The following is a 17,219-nucleotide window of genomic DNA, read 5'->3' as shown; positions in this document are numbered from 1 at the left end:
CACACATATATATATATATATATATATATATATATATATATATATATATATATATAAACTAAGTTTAATAACCATGCACCAGCAGACCAGAGTGAGTGTGTGTATGTACAGTGGGATCGAGCAGGTTTCGCAGGAACACGTCGTTACTGCGACAAAGTCTCAGCAAATTATCTTTCACAGAACTCAGGGTTCCATCAAACATCCACAAAAACACACACGCAGGGTACAAATACATAACCCCTACTGAACCTACTACACCCATGTTCTCCTTGCACTCATCCTCATCAACCCCAAAACTGAGGGCCACGCCCTCAGCCAGAAGTCAATAAATCATCATAACCGCGCCGTGCGTGGCAGTTGTGATGTAGTATCTGCTTATGGACTTGTGCACAGTTGCACACATCCAGAATGTGAGTGAATGTCAGAGTCACGTGGATAGAAATGAGGAAAGTCATGTGGACTCACTAGTCTTTCAGGTTAGTCGAGATCAGGGCTGAGGACTGAGCCCTTCACCTGCTCTCAGAAATAAAACCAATATGCTGGCAGTAAGAAACCAGTCCAGAGAAATCAGGAAAAGGTGCACGAAAGAGAAGGAACGCCGAGCTGAGCAAAAGGAACAGGGTAGGTGGGAGGAAGGAGGAGGAGAAGAAGCTATTCAATGTAAAAATGAGGAACGATTTAAATCGCAGGCACTTTCGGTAGACTGAAACATTTCTGGAAAACTGAGTGGGGGATGAATCCTGTTTGTCCACCATAGAAGCCCTGCTGCCTGGTAGCTGCTGAAATGAGCCCCGCCCTTTTTCTCCTTCTGGCTTGAACGTCTTGTATGAGTGTGAATGGCTCATTTGAAACCTGCATCGGACACTGAGGCCCTGCTGCAGTCCATGCTCCAGAAGCTGAAGCTTCACACGTCTGAAGACGAGAAACTGAAGGAGAACTCAGAAGATCTTGACGCCGCGTGTCTGTCTGGAGAGGTCCAGGAATGCAGGAATCATGTACGCCTCCGCACTAAACCTGGAGTTGTCTCCCCTGCATCCAGAAGACATGGGGGCTTGTGGGCTTCATCTACACATTCTACAGAACACAGAGACGATGAAGAGGAAATGCCAAGGTGGGACAGGAAGCAGATGATATTTTCTTACTCCCGTCAGAATTCAGAGAAAAGTGAGGAGATCACTGAAAGTCCAGAGGAGAACATCACAAAAACCCTGAATTCTGAGGAACCCAAAAGCTACATCGGGAGGACAGAGGAGAATCTCCACCTCTCTATGAAACCCAGTTCAGTGGATCAGGCTCTTTATAAACTGGGCCATTACAAAATGAAATTTCCACAGAAGTCCACCTCGGACAGAACAAACGCTGCTAGAACCTCAGGGGGAGATGATCACGGAGAAGTTAAAACGCAGCTGAAGAACCACAAGAGAAAATGGAGTGAAACCAAAACAAAAAAATGGTCTTGGAAGAAAAAAGATAAACGGACCCAGAACGAAAAAGCAATGAAGCTCTCGGAAGAGAAAGAATCCCAGGTAGAGGAGATCTGATTCATGACTCTACTCTACTCTACTCTTTATTGCACCTCGATACCTGCTCAGATATTCATTCACATTTAATGAATCATTAAACATTTGAATGAATTTCTGATCCCAGTTCATAGTTTGTTTAATGTTTCTGTAGACATGGATGCATATGAAGATATTTATTATAATTAATATTCCAACCTTCCTTTCCCAGCCTATTCAGCCATCCGCCCATCAGGTATCTTGTCAATCATCCACATTGGAACAAAGCTATGTAATGGACACTTCAGACCAGGACAGTGAGGACTTTAGGTAAATAAGTCTCTTCATCTAATTCAACCTCAGGTCTTGTCATCTGATCTCTAATATGTGACGTATGTGAAATTCCTCTTTCGTTTACTGAAGCCACGCCCCTGCTGATATCCCTGGGGCCAATTGTCATCATTTCCTCTGACATCATTACTTACAGAATTCTCCACATATCAGGCATAGAAATCATACTTCAGTGTGGGCTGATTGAAACGGAATGATTATTTGATGCTGCAGATGTAGCTGTGGAGTTCAAGTCACCTTAGAGGTGGAGGTCATCACACATAGATCTTGTGAAAAACAAGATGAATCGGAAATCACTGATCAGCACAAGTTTAAACTGGGCCAAATACAGGATGCTTTTCTTGTTTCTGAATCTTTGTTTTAATTCATGCATGTTCTCTCTCAGCAATTTTGACCTTGGTCTGGGTTCCATCAGTCTGATGGAGGAGCTTTTCACTGAACCAGAATGGACCAGGTTCATTTCCAACAGCCAATCAGAAACCAGACCTACTTCTCAGCAACAGAGTGATCAGTTTACAACAAGCAACATGAACACAACCATGTGCTCGAGGAATGAAGAGATAAGTTCTAGGCTCAGCCAATCAGAAACAGCCAAGGAGAACTACAATGTCCCTGAACTTGTGCTGGACCTCAACCAATCCCAGCTGCAGACCACACAGCTGAACCTGGACCAATCACAGAGCATCGAAGTCATTCTCTGCCAAGAACACCATTCAACAGAGGCGGAACCTGAACAGAACCCAATTCCAGCTCCACAGCTCATCCCCCTTCTGGATTTGTCTTTTCTGAAGGTAAGTCTGGTAAGTGTGAACCTAGTGGACCTTGGAGTTTGGCCTGCGTTTGGTTTAGAGTTAATGGATCTGATGTGCACCACATGTTTCGTTTGGAGGAAAAAACAAGAAGAACTACAATGTTTGGGATGGCAGAATACTGTTCTGTCCCATCCTGGATGAAATTTCCCACCATCCTCAACATTTCTGCTTCAACCTTTTCTCTTCAGCTGCTCACTAGGGGCACCATTCTTCATAAAAGCTTTACAATAAAAATTAAAGAACAATGCAAAAATGGTCATCAATACTGACCCAGCAGGTAAGGAAGCGGCCCCGTAATCGGAAGGTTGCCGGTTCGAGTCCCAGTCCGCCAAGGTACCACTGAGGTCCCCTTGATGAAGGTCCCGTCCCCACACACTGCCCACTTTCACCAAGGGTGATGGTTAAATACAGAGGACACGTTTCCCCGTGTCACCGTGTGCTGTACTGCAGTGTTTCACAGTGACCATCACTTCACTTTACACTGAAAAAAAATTGAGAGTGTCAAAAAAATGTCAAATTTATATAGAATTTAGCAGGCAGGGGTCAATCCTACTAATCTGGATGTTAAAATAAAGTGGACGCGAATGCACGTGATTGATAATGAAGCAGGTAGAGATTCCTTCAGGGTTGGACATAAACTAACAAGAAGATGCAATATTTTGTTACCCTAATTATGAATGTAAAGTACAGTAACGCATTAAACTTATGATGGAGGGGACGTGAGCAAGTGTGGGATTTAGATACAAAAAAGTGATGAAGATTAATTTTACTACTTGCATAAAGATTTGGTCCAGGTTTAGAGTGCTGTTGTTAGCAGACGCTGTTTGATAGACTTCAGATAGGGAGTAAAACAAATCATGAAAGTGAAAGTGAAGTGATTGTCACACGTGATACACAGCAGCACAGCACACAGTGCACAGAGTGAAATTTGTCCTCTGCATTTAACCCATCACCCTTGGTGAGCAGTGGGCACCATGACCAGCGCCCAGGGAGCAGTGTGTGGGGACGGTGCTTTGCTCAGTGGCACCTCAGTGGCACCTTGGCGGATCAGGATTCGAACCAGCAACCTTCTGATTACGGGGCCGCTTCCTTAACCGCTGGGCCACCACTGCCCCTCATGATGATGAGAAGATTATGATGATGGAGAAGATTACAGCAGCATTGCAGTTAAGAGAAGAAGACTTTTTTTGTATTGTACTTGAATATATTTCTTCATTTATAAACTGTATATGACTAGTATAATGTTATGTGTTTATATCTCCTGTTCTGGAATAATGAAAAAAAAAAACATCTCCATCTCCAAAATTGGTTTTGATCTTTTCTGATCATCTCTTCTGCCAGTCAGTTGAGGTTCCAACGTCCCCACTGAAGAGTCCTCTGGACAGGAGAACAGAGGAGGATGAAGATGAGGCTGAACTGCTGGTTTGTCTCTCCAGATCTTCATCACCTTCCGTCTGCTCCTCTCCACTTGACTCGCTTTCTCTGGATTCCAGCTCATCTTTGTCTACAGATGCTGTAAGCAAAAAGGTCAGAGGTCAGCTCATCACCTACATTGTGTGTGGTGCATCTGGACAAGACTATCACTGTCTGTCTCTGTTTTGTGTTGCAGCGGAGGACTAATGATGTCCGGCGTGTTCGTTTCGCCAAGACGGTCACTGTTGTCCCTCCCTGCGAATCACCTGACGAAGACGACTGGACGGAGGAACCACCACCGCGTCAGAATCTTCCTAACTGGATTGTGGCTTTGAGAAGGAAGTCCAAAAACAACTGACCCGAGTCTTCAGCGTAACCCGAGACCAAACGTCAAATGGAGATTAAAAGGCCATTTTGACTGTAAATACTGAGCTTTATTTCACTTCTGATGCAAGCACAAACACACAAGCATGTTGGTTACACACTTCAGGTCCAACAGAAGCCGACTGGACGCTGTATTCACTGTGTATGAAAAATCCCGGCAGGGTGTGGATCTGGTCAGGGAAGCTGCCCGATGGAGAAAGCCCCTGAGTCTTCAGAATGCTTCTCCTCCAGTTTGGCTTTACGGGGTCGTGGGCTCTCCTGGGACATCTGGGAGAGCTGGTTACTCTCAGAGGTGTGAACAGTGGTCACCTGCAGTGACAAGACAACACTCTGTGTCCATTGTCATGACGGCGAGGGCTCCAGATTCTAAACTCTGGACCACAGTGGTCATATGACCAGGAGATCTTTTTCTCACCTCCTCAAACTTCTTGGCCTTGTACTGCTCCGCCCCCTTCAGGAAGTTGAGGAGGATGAGGTCACAGAGGACGGTTCCCTGCAGCAGGGTGGAGAAAAGCGGGGCTTCATCTCAGCATCTCCATGTCTGGTTCTACAAAAACCCAGGCTGTTTCATGAAGACCATATTCCTTACCAGACCCACTGACGTGAATGCTGCTACGACGTTGATCACCGTCGGGACGGCGTTGAATTTTCCAGCCTGCGGGGGTCAGAAGATAGAAGGATATTAACATCATCTTGGCTCTCCTTCCGGGAATGAGGAGAAATGGACCCGGCACTCACTTTACCAGACACCAGTATGTCGAAGCGGATGGCGAACGCTTTGTGGAGGGTCCGGTACTCGGTGCCGTCTGGAGACCGGAAGTATTTAGCGAACCTGCAGAATAAAAAGCGTGTGGAATGGGAGGAATTCGCTGTGTGGAGAACGGCCAGTGAGAAGGTTTGGGCTGATGGAGAATGAGCACCTGAAGTTGTAGCCTTTGGAGACCTTGTTGTCCTGGAACACGTCGTCCAGCCTGGTGAAGGAGTAGGATGGTTTGCACTCCTCCTCCGACTGGTCCAGATCACACACCCAGCCGACGTTTATCCCGATTTCTCCTCCCTGCACCATGACAGCAGTGACAGTGGATTTAGGGTGGGGTGGAATTAAGGAGGAATTAAGATGGAATTAGTGTGACTGGAGACAGAACTGAATGAGATTTTTTCATTTGATCTCTTGTTAGCTGGAAGTAAAATATAATGATCGTTGGATCGGGGTCGGAATCACCGTTGAAGCGATTGTGTTGAAGCTCTCGTTGGTGTATTTTAGAATGTCTCCCACTCTGAAGATGGGGCAGGATGGGTTGTGCACCGGGTCGTATTTACACGTCTTTATGTACTTCTCATCGATGTTGGATGGGAAATTCCCTCTATGACACAGAAACCATAATCAATAAGAACATACAAAACATATGACTGCCAGCGATCATATGAATGTGTTTTCTATAAAACAATTTTCTGATGTGTTAAAATCTAAAATCAGTAAACAATTCAAATGAATCAAGAAAATAGAATAAACATTAAATAAACAAATATCAATTTGAAATGAAACCATGAATGCATATTCACACATGCATGATGAAAATGTTTTACTGACACCATCTCAGAAAGAATTGAAGTGTATTGTCAACATTAAACGATGTTAAACATTAGAAACAAGTAAAGACAGCAAATAAGGCTATACCTGTATAAATGTGTGTGTGTGTCTGTGTGTGTGTGTAGAGAGGAAGTTACCTTGTTACATTAAACATGGGGAAGCGAATACTGTTCTTGATAAAAATGGTAAAGTTTTCCGCCTCCTTCATGGGAGACCTGAAATAAAGAAGCAAAGATGGAAACCAGGTTTTGACGCAGGCGTGAGCAGGTCTGAACATCTGAAGCAGGCGTGAGCAGGTCTGAACATCTGAAGCAGGCGTGAGCAGGTCTGAACATCTGAAGCAGGCGTGAGCAGGTCTGAACATCTAAGCAGGCGTGAGCAGGTCTGAACATCTGAAGCAGGTGTGAGCAGGTCTGATCATCTAAGCAGGCGTGAGCAGGTCTGAACATCTGAAGCAGGTGTAAGCAGGTCTGATCATCTAAGCAGGTGTGAGCAGGTCTGATCATCTAAGCAGGCGTGAGCAGGTGTGAGCAGGTCTGAACATCTGAAGCAGGTGTTAGCAGGTGTGAGCAGGTCTGAACATCTGAAGCAGGCGTGAGCAGGTGTGAGCAGGTGTGAACATCTGAAGCAGGCGTGAGCAGGTCTGAACATCTGAAGCAGGTGTTAGCAGGTGTGAGCAGGTCTGAACATGTGAAGCAGGCGTGAGCAGGTGTGAGCAGGTCTGAACATCTGAAGCAGGCGTGAGCAGGTGTGAGCAGGTCTGAACATCTGAAGCAGGCGTGAGCAGGTGTGAGCAGGTCTGAACATCTGAAGCAGGCGTGAGCAGGTGTGAGCAGGTGTGAACATCTGAAGCAGGCGTGAGCAGGTGTGAGCAGGTGTGAACATCTGAAGCAGGCGTGAGCAGGTCTGAACATCTGAAGCAGGTGTTAGCAGGTGTGAACATCTGAAGCAGGCGTGAGCAGGTGTGAGCAGGTGTGAACATCTGAAGCAGGCGTGAGCAGGTGTGAACATCTGAAGCAGGCTGAGTTAGAAGATGAAGTGAAGGATGAGACTCACACAGTGTTGATCGTATCATCTTCAGCAGGACACCAGCCTCGGATCTCACATCTTTTCTCCCCCCTCGGGCCCTCAACACACTTCCCAGTCAAGATTCCTGATTCACAACAGACATGGAAAAAACATCAAAGGTCAATACACATCTCTCATCATGGATTTATGGTTTTTTTTTATCAGCAATAACGATTAGTGTCTATTATTCATGGAAAGGTCATTTGGGGCCATGAGGAAAACCTCACCATTTTCCAGTACTGATAATGATGAACAGTCAGAATCTGAGACGCATTCAAACTTCTTACTGGACTGATTGAGAGAGAGAGAGGACGAGAGGGCGTGCGAGAGAAAGAGTGAGAGAGGGTGAGAGAGGGTAAGAGAGAAAGAGAGTGAGAGAAAGGGCAAGCAAGAGAAAGAGGGAGACAAGACAGAGGGCGAGAGATATAACAATATTTCAAAATAAAATGGTCTTTATTTTTTTAACTGGTCGGTTGATCAATATGTTTTGTTATAAATAGTTAAAACTGGTGAAAAAATGAAGAAGAAGAATTGATCCAGACTGACCTCTGCACAGAACGACTGGGTCTGATTCTCACTCACAATCAGTTTAGTAATAATGCAGAAAACAGACGCACCCTGCATAAAAACAGGAAATCATTCATAACATTTCTTATCATAATAATAATAATAATAATAACTAGAAACCCAAATTCCAGGGGATTTTTGTCCGGGGGTTCGTCGTCAGAGCAGGTGGCCGTAATAAAATGGCCGGTGGGTGTATGATTATTGGTAATTATTATGTAGGTGGTTGCTGGGGTTCATTCAAGATCAGTAAAGGAAATGCTGAAAAGGGGAACGGATGCCAGAACAACCGATTCAACTCCATTCACTCGTTCAGGGCACGTGTCCGACCCACCATGATAAATTTGGTGGGTTTTGGTTGAACTGCATGCAAGAAGGACCATAATCAGAGTCAAAATGAATAGGATTCAATGTGAAAAGAGGGATGCCAGAAAACACACACACACACACACACACTCTGAATGACGACTCACCTGAGTAGGAACCACGTAATCAGCCACATCCATCACCTGGTTGTTATACAGACCAAAACCCTTGACCTTTGTCATGACTGCGGACTCGATTCCTGTGTCAATGTTCTGATAAGCCTTCTCATGCAAAAACACCCATCTACAGAACACACACACACACACACACACACACACAGAGGCAGATTAAATACCTAGTGAATAGCATGTTGTGTAGAACCGGTGAGGAACTGAACTGATGCTACTCTCACCGTCATGATACAGAGTGTGTGTGTGTGTGTGTGTGTGTGTGTGTGTGTGTGTGTGCGTGTGTTGCTCGATGTGAAGCACGTTTAACGCACAGTAGTGGTGTTTTTATTACAGGCCGTGGTTGTTGGAGAACCCCAATGGATTCTGTGTAAAATTTACAGCCACCAAGCAGGTATTTCAGCGCTGATCAGATTAGGAAACAGTAAAAACTGAGCACATCAAACCCATCACACTCACACACACACACACACACACACACACACACACACACAGACAGACGGGTACCAACCCGATGAAATAGACGATTATGAGCAGCTGGACGATTCGGTTGATGATGCCCACTGACCAGCTCTTCACCACCACTGACTTGGTTGTCTCGTAGGTGAAGAAGTCAGTGAAGAAGCTCAGAACCTTTGACCTCTTTTGACAGGACATGGTCTCTGTAGAATTCAACTAAGTTCCAGAACGTTCCTCTTCTTTGCTCCTCAGAGTGTCCTGTGGAGCGGAACGTTGAGAATATTGTTCTGATCCCTCCGCTGCTGGTTGTGAGAGTATTAGATTAATGCAACAAAAAAAAGGTCTGAGAGTGGTCAGTCCCGCCCTCTCATAATCACAACCACCCTCCTCCACCCGTCCCTGGGGTCTCCATCTCATTCCACCCACATCTCTAACCATGGAATCCTGTTAATACATTTAACATTTTACGATGCAACAGTTTCCTCAACAGCAGTATAATAGGAGAGTAGTATTCCAGTATCCCAATATGCCAGTACGGTATCCCGCTAACCAAATACAGTATCCCAGTATCCCGTTATGCCATTATCCCAATATCCAAATACAGTATCCCAGTATCCCGCTATCCTATTATGCCATTACGGTATCCCAATATCCAAATACAGCATGCCAGTATCCCGTTGTCCCAATATCCAAATACAGCATCCCAGTATCCCGTTATGCCATTATCCCAATATCCAAATACAGTATCCCAGTATCCCGCTATCCTATTATGCCATTACGGTATCCCAATATCCAAATACAGCATGCCAGTATCCTGTTATGCCATTATCCCAATATTCAAATACCCAAATACAGCATGCCAGTATCCCGCTATCCAAATACACTGTCCCAGTATCACACCGTCCCAATATAATATGCCAGTACACTACCCCGCTATGACAATATCCAAATACAGTATCCCGCTATCCTATTATGCCATTACGGTATCCCAATATCCAAATACAGCATGCCAGTATCCCGTTGTCCCAATATCCAAATACACTGTCCCAATATAATATGCCAGTACACACTACCCCGCTATGACAATATCCAAATACAGTATCTCACTATCCCAATATCCCAGTACAGTATCCCAGTAGACAGCATGACTAGGATTTGGTTTCTAGTCCCGACTGGTCCTGATGAGTGGACCAGAAGAACAGATGCTGCTTTCCACACCAGAACTATTGGTGATCACCATACTGGACCAGTTCCTGGGTTTATTCTCAGATCAGACGGTCTTTCCTGCTCCGTGTGTGTGTGTGTGTCATTATCTCATTTTAAATTGGTCCCATTACAGAGATAATGTCTGCTTAGCGTCCAGCATGATGTCATCTGTAATAATCATGGGCGCAAACAGCATAATAATAATGGAAGTCGTTCCACTAATGTGCACACACATCCACATGTGGAGGGTTTTAAAACGATGGCGCGAGAGCCGAGTCGCGCCTGTGAAAGGGAAAACCAGGAGGAGACGAGGAAATGGGCCGCCTCGACCCTCGCGTGGTGAAAGCTTGATCTGACCTTTGACCCCCTTTTTCCTGGAATCACTAATGAGCTGCTCCCACCGCGTGGGTAAAACTGCCGTTTATGCATCTCATGTATTAAAAGGGAACCGCAGGCTTTCTGCCTCCATTAGAACTAATGACCTGATCCACATTAAACCCACTTTATTTATACAGACATTAAAATAATTTGTCCTTTTGTTCATGTATCACATCAAAGCAGAAACACATTCCCACCATTTTAACCCCAGACCAGCAGCATCTTCTCTCACCGCACCATATCAGCTCATCACAACGGCACATTAAACGGAAACTGCGGCCGGTTTATTTTGGGGGTCGGGCATCTCCGATGGTGGATCTTGTGGTTCATGATGGAACGGCAAGTCCACCGCGGTGAAGGAAACATACAGATTATCTGCATTAGCGAATCTCATGAGGAACACACACCCTGGAGCTCTTTACTACCATCAGCACTCACCATGCACTTGGCTGTGATGAGTGGGTGTAGGAACAGAACACACACACACACACACACACACACACCCCACTGGACCTTAATGACAGCATTTTATTACAAAAAAATTGGAGAAAAAAAAAAAAAAAAAAAAAACATACTTGACATTTCAAACAAGGAAATAAATTGATGGGATAGAAGGTCTCGCTGCACCACTCCCCATCCTGCATGAAGGGCTACCTGAGAGGAATCATGGGAAACGTAGTGCAGCAGTAACTACTTTCCTTCCAGTGTCCACAGAAGCCTGTACTGGAATGGCTGAGAATCAAGAACGTAGAACAGAAAATGTGCACTGAAGAGTCGGCAGAAAGTTCTGGTCCATCCAACCGGCCACCGCGGGTCAGAAACGTTCAGTCGGAAGCGGACTCGTCGGAGCTTGGTGGCGTGGTCGCCGCCTCCTCCTCGTCAGAGTGCTGGCGATGGAGGGGAGAGAACAAGGTTCCAGAATCAGGATCTCTGCACGCAGAAGTGGATTAAAGAACCCAGATATTTCGATCTAAAGCAGAATCACGTTTATGGGCCAAGTACGTGAGCCAACGCGTACAAGGAACACGTTCGATGGTGTCTATTCAATAAATTCTAATATTTATTACACAGAAAGGTGTTTCAGTTCAGGGGTTCTGAAGGGTGAAGAACAGGGTGAAGAACTTTCCTCATTTCCACCATCTGCTACACCTGCATGGACCTGCTGAGGACCTCAGAGGACCAGACCCCGTCCCAGGACGGGTGAAGACCTGCACTACGTTATTCCACTCAGCACCAGTAGGGGGCGCACCAGGAGCACAACGCCGCATGTCATGTGACCTGGCCCTCATGGTCAGAGGGGCAGTCGCCATGGTTACCATACCTTTCTTTTGCCCCTCTTCTTGGCGCCGTCGGACTCGTCGGAACTCTCCTCGCTGGAGATGAACTCGCGACTCTTGAAGCTCTCGTTAAGCGCCCGATCCTTCTCCGCTACAGACTTCTTCTTGTCTTCAGACTTGCCCACCTTCTTCTTCTGATTTCTGAAATGCAAATGAACCTGGGGTCAGCCCCGCCCCCTCCCTCAAAACGGAATAAACGGCGAGGAGGGTTCTTACTTCTTGGAGGAGGAAGCTGCTTCTCCGCCGCCGCTCTCCCTGTACGCCTTCAGCGCTCGCTCGTACTGCTTCTTCGCCTCCTCCGCCTTCTTCTCCCATTCCTGACGGGGGGAGAGAGAGAGAGAGAGAGTGAGCGAGCGAGCGATGAAATCCATCCACCACGAAACAGGAAACGCTTCACTCGCCTCTTTCTTGTCCTTGCCGATCTTCTTCCACATCTCCCCGGCCTTCTTGGAGATCTCGGTGACCGAGATTCCGGGGTTTTCCGCCTTGATCTTCTCGCGGCTGGAGTTCAGCCACAGCATGTAGGCGCTCATGGGCCGTTTGGGCGCCCCGGCGTCCTTCGCCTTTTTCTGTGGTGGAGAAGAGACGAGGAGAGCGGGTCGGTGGAGCGTCTGTGGTTCTGGGAGGAATGGCTTCTGACAGCTCGCATAGTTTCAGCTCATCATCACGGTTCCATCTGCTTTTCTGCTCTCATTTGTACTAATGAATGACGTAACGCTCGTTTCCTCCGACCACAGGAAACTCCTCACCTCTTTCCGGGGTTTCTTCTCTTTCTTCTCTTTAGGAGCTGTACTCTTTTTCGCTGCTTTGGCTTTGGACTTTTTCTTCTCGCCCTCCTCGCTGCTGCCGCTCTCAGCTTCACTGTCGCTGGCAGAAGCCTTGCTGTCGTACCTGAACCGAGGAGGAAGTTACACCGGACCGAAGATGAAACACCATTCATGAGTGTGTGTGTGTGAGTTTTTAATTAAAAACCATTAATTAGACGAAGTGGGACCAGAACCCACTGATGTGAGAGTGTGTGTGTGTGTGAGAGAGAGAGTGTGGTTGAGGGGGGCATCCGAATCACTAATATCCACCAGTTGACCAATCAGAACGCTCGAATTAAGGCCCTGAGAAGCTGCATGTTGGTAATGGGCGTGGTCACACTGGTGTACAATGGAGGGAAACGGAGGACTCGGTGGGAGATGTTACGATGAGACGTACTCTTCAGCAATGTCATCCTCCTCCTCACCGGGGTTGAAGGACTCATCTGTCGGAAGTAAAGAAAGACGGTCAGTCTCACATCTACAGACGTTATATTTCATATCTGATCTTCACAGCTGGACTCTGCTGAGACGTAATCGATTACGTCCTGACGGTCAAAAGTTGGAACGTGTTGAACTAAAAAACCATCTACAACTGGACCTCGTCACGTTTAGAAGACCACGCATTCGTTCTGCTCCAGCGAGCGTGACCTGATGACCTGACATTTTATCGGCTCGTTGGAGCAAATTAATTCAAGGAAAATTAGTGCATCGATAATGGAGGTACTGAGATTCGTAGTGGAATCTCCCTGATTGGTCGACCCGTGCGCCACTCACCACTGCTGCCCTCTGATTCGTCGCTGCCTCCTTCCTCCCGGATCTTCCCCTCCTCCTTCATCCTCTCCAGGTAGGCATCATGCTGGTCGTCGTCCGAGTCGCTGTACAGGTCGTCCGCGGCCTTCATACCCTGAACACGACATTACCCACAATGCAGTGGGGCCAGAAACACAGTGCAAGAAGCAGCGCGAGCGCACACACACACACACACCACACACCAGGCGGCTGATTTGAGGGCCCAGAGTTCCACAGAATTAAACCCAGAGATGCCGACGTTCTCCACCCACCACGTTCCACCTCATCTACACACTCAACAGGCGCAACCAAGATGGAGGCTCACCAAGTACAACCCGTTAATTAGAACCCACTGACCACCATCACAGCGGCAATTACTAACACGGCAAAATCATTAGGACCACAGGAACACACACACGCGCGCAAGCATCCGAGCCACACCCCCAGGAGGCCACGCCCAGTTACCGACCTTGCTCTGCTGACATGAACACATGTGAAGAGTAAAAGAGCGGCAGTCAGCGACGGCATCAGAACCCGGGCGTGGCGCGGCGCGGCACGTTCTGGACTCACCTCTTTAAAGCCGCGGTTCTTGATGGTCAGCTTCTTGGCGTTGACGAAGTCGAACAGCTTCCCGTACTCCTCCCTGCGGGGGAGAGAGAGAGAGAGAGAGAGAGAGAGAGGATGAGCGGCCCGGCGTTCCCCGGTTCCCCCCGCCGTGCGGCGCGGTTCTACCTCTCGATGCTGCTGAAGGTGTACTGCGAGCCCTGCTTGGTCTCGATCTCGAAGTCGAAGGAGCGCGTGGTGGTGGTGCCGCGGGCGAAGTTGACGCAGGAGATCTCCTCGAAGCGCAGGTGGACCGGGGGCTTGTGGACGTAGATGAAGCCCCTCTCCAGCGGGTACAGCAGGCCGGAGCTGGCCTTGTAGGAGCAGCTGATGCACTGGGACCCGGAATGGCTGGAAAGGAGGGACGCGGTCAGCGGAACCGGGACCCCGGGACGGTTCCGGTCCAACGCGAACTCACCCCTGGAAGCTGCCGGGAACCGTGATCTTCCTGTTGACCAGCGCCTTCATCACCCTGCTGACCACCTCGTACAGCGAGCCGGACATGTTCTTACTGAGCTTCCCCTCGTAGCGCTTCTCCACCTCGTCCCTACACACACACACACACACACACACACACACACGTTTTACACACACACACCACACACGTTCATACTGAGCTTCCCCTCGTAGCGCTTCTCCACCTCGTCCCTACACACACACACCACACACACGCGTTTTACACACACACACACACACACACGTTTTACACACACACACCACACACGTTCATACTGAGCTTCCCCTCGTAGCGCTTCTCCACCTCGTCCCTACACACACACACACACACACACACACACGCGTTACACACACACCCACCACACACGCGTTTTACACACACACACGTTCTTACTGAGCTTCCCCTCGTAGCGCTTCTCCACCTCGTCCCTACACACACACACACACACACGCGCGCGCGCGTTTTACACACACACACGCGCGCGTTTTACACACACACACGTTCTTACTGAGCTTCCCCTCGTAGCGCTTCTCCACCTCGTCCCTACACACACACACACCACATACACACACGTTACACACACACGAGATTTACACACACCCACCACACACACACACACGTTACATACACACGTTCATACTGAGCTTCCCCTTGTAGCGCTTCTCCACCTCGTCCCTACACACACACACACACACACACACACACACGCGTTTTACACACACCACACACACATGCACGGAGAGAGACGACTCACTCGCTCATGTTGAGCGTCAGGCTGATGTCCTCGTCCTTGGAGAAGAGCAGGATCAGGAAGTGATATCGCGTCTGTCCCTGCTTGATGGGAGGGTCCAAACTGATCTGTGGGCGGAATGAGAATAAGTTCATATTATTTAGAATTATTAAAATATACAGAACATCAAGCTTATCTAATGATAATTAAAAATGTTTCAAAACATTTTTAAAAAGTTGCTCTTCACGAATACAGAAGCGACGCACAGTGGGACAGACGGACTGGGACGGACGGGTATTTTACCATGAAGAACATCTGCTCCTTCTGTGGCAGCAGGAAGAGGCGGAGCACCGTCGTGTACGGGATCTTGTAGTCGAACGTCTTCCCGTGCAGGTGCAGGAACGTGGGATAAATGCGGATGTCGTACCTGAGGAAGGGAAGGGGGCGGAGTTTAAGACTTCGCTATGGGGGCGGGGTTAAGCTCAGGGGACGGTGGTTACCTGCCCCTGGGCGTGAGACACTGCAGCTCTTTAAAGATGCAGACGGCGTCGCCGGTGGCCTGGATGACGTCGGCTTTAGAGAGAACGTTCTGAGCAAACGCCTGCAGGATGAGGAACATTTAAGAACGTTTCTTTAGTTCCAAAACCACATTTCTGGCATTTACCAGACGCCCTTATCCAGAGCGACTTACAGGGACAGTCCCCAAGTGTCCTGCTCAGGGACACGATGGTAATAAGTGGGGTTTGAACCCGGGTCTTCTGGTTCATAGGTGAGTGTGTTACCCGCTAGGCTACTACCACCCATTTACAGGGACATTCCCCCCCTAGAGACACTCAGGGTTAAGTGTCCTGCTCAGGGACACGATGGTAATAAGTGGGGTTTGAACCCGGGTCTTGTGGTTCACAGGCGAGTGTGTTACACACCGGCACATTTGTACACACCCACCTCCACAGGGTCCGACCCCTCGTCGGCGGTGCCAGGCGGGACGTAGAAGCGGACCTCCATCAGCGCCACCTCGGCGTCGTCGTTCTGGTGGAACTCCAGGGTGACCTCGTTTTTGCCCGTTGCACACTGGGATACGCTGGAGAGCGGGATCTCGAACGCCGGGCTGTCGTTCACGTCGAACGACAGCAGCGGGCCTGGGCGGGACACGCGGGAGCGGTTACTACGGCGACAGCGTGGGTGAAAATCGGGGTCAAGGGTCAGAGTTTTGTCCACCTGAAAACTTTGCGATCCCCCAGTTCCATCCCTTCACACACATGTCCTTCTCCACCAGCTCCACCTTATAGTTCGCCTTGAAGAAGTCAGAGATCTTCTCCAAATCCTGCAGGACACAGAGCAGCAAAACACATGAAGAAAGCCGACGTTCCAACATCCTCTTCTGGAATTGTGCAGCGAGGAAGACGAGCGGCGGGGGTTAATGATGAATCAGTCGCCGCTCGGCCCTCTGGGACGTCCGAGGTGAGTGTAATCCGGCCAACGGGCCGCTCTGGGCGCGCTCAATCAGTCTGTTTATTTATCCAGGGCTGCCCATCAGCGCTCGGACCAATGGCTTCCACATGTCACCACCAGGTGTGTGTGTGTGTGTGTGTGTGTGTGTGTGTGAGATCGGTCTCTGCGCTTCCCCCCTAATTGTGTGAGAACTTTGGTTCTGTTCCCCAAATTCTGTAATTACGGCTGATGGTGAGCATGTGCGTTTCATTTGGTGTGTAGCAGTGTGTGTGTGTGTGTGTGTGTGTGTGTGTGTGTGTGTGAGAGAGATTCAGGCCTGATTGCGAGTGTGTTTACCAGTGTGTGAGGGCAGAACATTTTTGAGGAAACAGGAGTTTGATTGTGTTTAAATTAATGCAACTTCTCACACACACACACACACACACACACACACACACACACTCAAGTTACAACAGCTGCGCAGCGTAAGATAAATAAAGACAAACAGCAGATCAAAGTAAAACTCAACAAAAGGCTGTGATGCTGTAAAGGACCAACGGTTAGGACTGTCTCGTGTAAGACCGCTGCGGGCGGCGTAGGACTGTGGTGTAGGACCGTGGTGGGTGGCGTAGGACCGTGGTGTAGGACCGTGGTGGGTGGCGTAGGACCCGCGGTGTAGGACCGGTGCGGGCGGCGTAGGACCGCGGTGTAGGACCGCGGTGTAGGACCGGCGCGGGCGGTGTAGGACCGGCGCGGGCGGTGTAGGACCGGCGCGGGCGGTGTAGGACCGGCGCGGGCGGTGTAGGAAAGGCGAGGGCGGTGTAGACCGGGGCGGGGCGGTTGTAGG

At 48.6% G+C, this 17,219-nt stretch overlaps 3 protein-coding genes across 7 annotated transcripts; 1 reads left to right on the top strand and 2 right to left on the bottom strand.

Moving 5' to 3' along the window:
• Positions 1–482: 482 nt before the first annotated feature.
• Positions 483–5,999, top strand: LOC114782454 (uncharacterized). Of its 3 annotated transcripts, none has more exons than XM_028968327.1 (5): positions 483–621; positions 1,732–1,829; positions 2,236–2,641; positions 4,004–4,189; positions 4,272–5,999. In XM_028968327.1, exons 2-5 carry the CDS (start codon positions 1,795–1,797, stop codon positions 4,431–4,433), a joined length of 789 nt encoding a protein of 262 aa, XP_028824160.1. In that variant the 5' UTR covers positions 483–621; positions 1,732–1,794; the 3' UTR covers positions 4,434–5,999. The 3 variants fall into 3 exon arrangements, with proteins under 3 accessions (XP_028824160.1, XP_028824159.1, XP_028824157.1); XM_028968326.1 differs by having other exon boundaries at positions 483–1,526; positions 4,004–4,177; XM_028968324.1 differs by having other exon boundaries at positions 483–1,526.
• p2rx3a (purinergic receptor P2X, ligand-gated ion channel, 3a) lies at positions 4,239–8,890 on the bottom strand. Its single transcript, XM_028968266.1, has 11 exons — positions 8,688–8,890; positions 8,156–8,291; positions 7,346–7,409; positions 7,107–7,203; positions 6,188–6,265; positions 5,682–5,823; positions 5,380–5,516; positions 5,198–5,291; positions 5,049–5,114; positions 4,875–4,952; positions 4,239–4,768 (listed from the first exon to the last, which is right to left on the bottom strand). The coding sequence occupies exons 1-11, from the start codon at positions 8,831–8,833 to the stop codon at positions 4,634–4,636; spliced, it is 1,173 nt and encodes a 390-aa protein (XP_028824099.1). The 5' UTR covers positions 8,834–8,890; the 3' UTR covers positions 4,239–4,633.
• A 1,890-nt stretch (positions 8,891–10,780) lies between these two features.
• ssrp1a (structure specific recognition protein 1a) lies at positions 10,781–16,331 on the bottom strand. 3 transcript variants are annotated; one of them, XM_028968328.1, is made up of 16 exons: positions 16,160–16,331; positions 15,887–16,080; positions 15,442–15,542; positions 15,245–15,368; positions 14,966–15,069; positions 14,173–14,301; positions 13,884–14,105; positions 13,722–13,794; positions 13,621–13,629; positions 13,137–13,266; positions 12,760–12,805; positions 12,306–12,447; positions 11,958–12,125; positions 11,773–11,873; positions 11,541–11,697; positions 10,781–11,106 (listed from the first exon to the last, which is right to left on the bottom strand). In XM_028968328.1, exons 1-16 carry the CDS (start codon positions 16,314–16,316, stop codon positions 11,044–11,046), a joined length of 1,920 nt encoding a protein of 639 aa, XP_028824161.1. In that variant the 5' UTR covers positions 16,317–16,331; the 3' UTR covers positions 10,781–11,043. The 3 variants fall into 3 exon arrangements, with proteins under 3 accessions (XP_028824161.1, XP_028824162.1, XP_028824163.1); XM_028968329.1 differs by having other exon boundaries at positions 13,621–13,626; XM_028968330.1 differs by lacking the exon at positions 13,621–13,629.
• Positions 16,332–17,219: the final 888 nt, after the last annotated feature.

This window comes from Denticeps clupeoides, unplaced genomic scaffold (genome assembly GCF_900700375.1).
Source record: "Denticeps clupeoides unplaced genomic scaffold, fDenClu1.1, whole genome shotgun sequence".
Taxonomy (NCBI): Eukaryota; Metazoa; Chordata; class Actinopteri; order Clupeiformes; family Denticipitidae; genus Denticeps; species Denticeps clupeoides.
The sequence above is the reverse complement of the archived record's forward strand: the minus strand, read 5'-3'. Positions and strand labels throughout refer to the sequence as shown.

What these genes read in the sequence shown, in the direction of transcription:
- LOC114782454 (XM_028968324.1), top strand. Translation starts at nt 837, where the DNA reads ATGGCTCATTTGAAACCTGCATCGGACACTGAGGCCCTGCTGCAGTCC. An exon ending in CGGAAGAGAAAGAATCCCAG is followed by an intron (nt 1,527 to 1,731) that starts GTAGAGGAGATC and finishes TTCCTTTCCCAG; the next exon opens with CCTATTCAGCCATCCGCCCA. An exon ending in CAGATGCTGTAAGCAAAAAG is followed by an intron (nt 4,190 to 4,271) that starts GTCAGAGGTCAG and finishes TTTGTGTTGCAG; the next exon opens with CGGAGGACTAATGATGTCCG.
- p2rx3a (XM_028968266.1), bottom strand. Translation starts at nt 8,833, where the DNA reads ATGTCCTGTCAAAAGAGGTCAAAGGTTCTGAGCTTCTTCACTGACTTC. An exon ending in TCAACACAATCGCTTCAACG is followed by an intron (nt 5,517 to 5,681) that starts GTGATTCCGACC and finishes GTCATGGTGCAG; the next exon opens with GGAGGAGAAATCGGGATAAA. An exon ending in ACATACTGGTGTCTGGTAAA is followed by an intron (nt 5,115 to 5,197) that starts GTGAGTGCCGGG and finishes TGACCCCCGCAG; the next exon opens with GCTGGAAAATTCAACGCCGT.
- ssrp1a (XM_028968328.1), bottom strand. Translation starts at nt 16,316, where the DNA reads ATGTTGGAACGTCGGCTTTCTTCATGTGTTTTGCTGCTCTGTGTCCTG. An exon ending in AGGGGTCGGACCCTGTGGAG is followed by an intron (nt 15,543 to 15,886) that starts GTGGGTGTGTAC and finishes CTCATCCTGCAG; the next exon opens with GCGTTTGCTCAGAACGTTCT. An exon ending in ACCTTCAGCAGCATCGAGAG is followed by an intron (nt 13,795 to 13,883) that starts GTAGAACCGCGC and finishes TCTCCCCCGCAG; the next exon opens with GGAGGAGTACGGGAAGCTGT.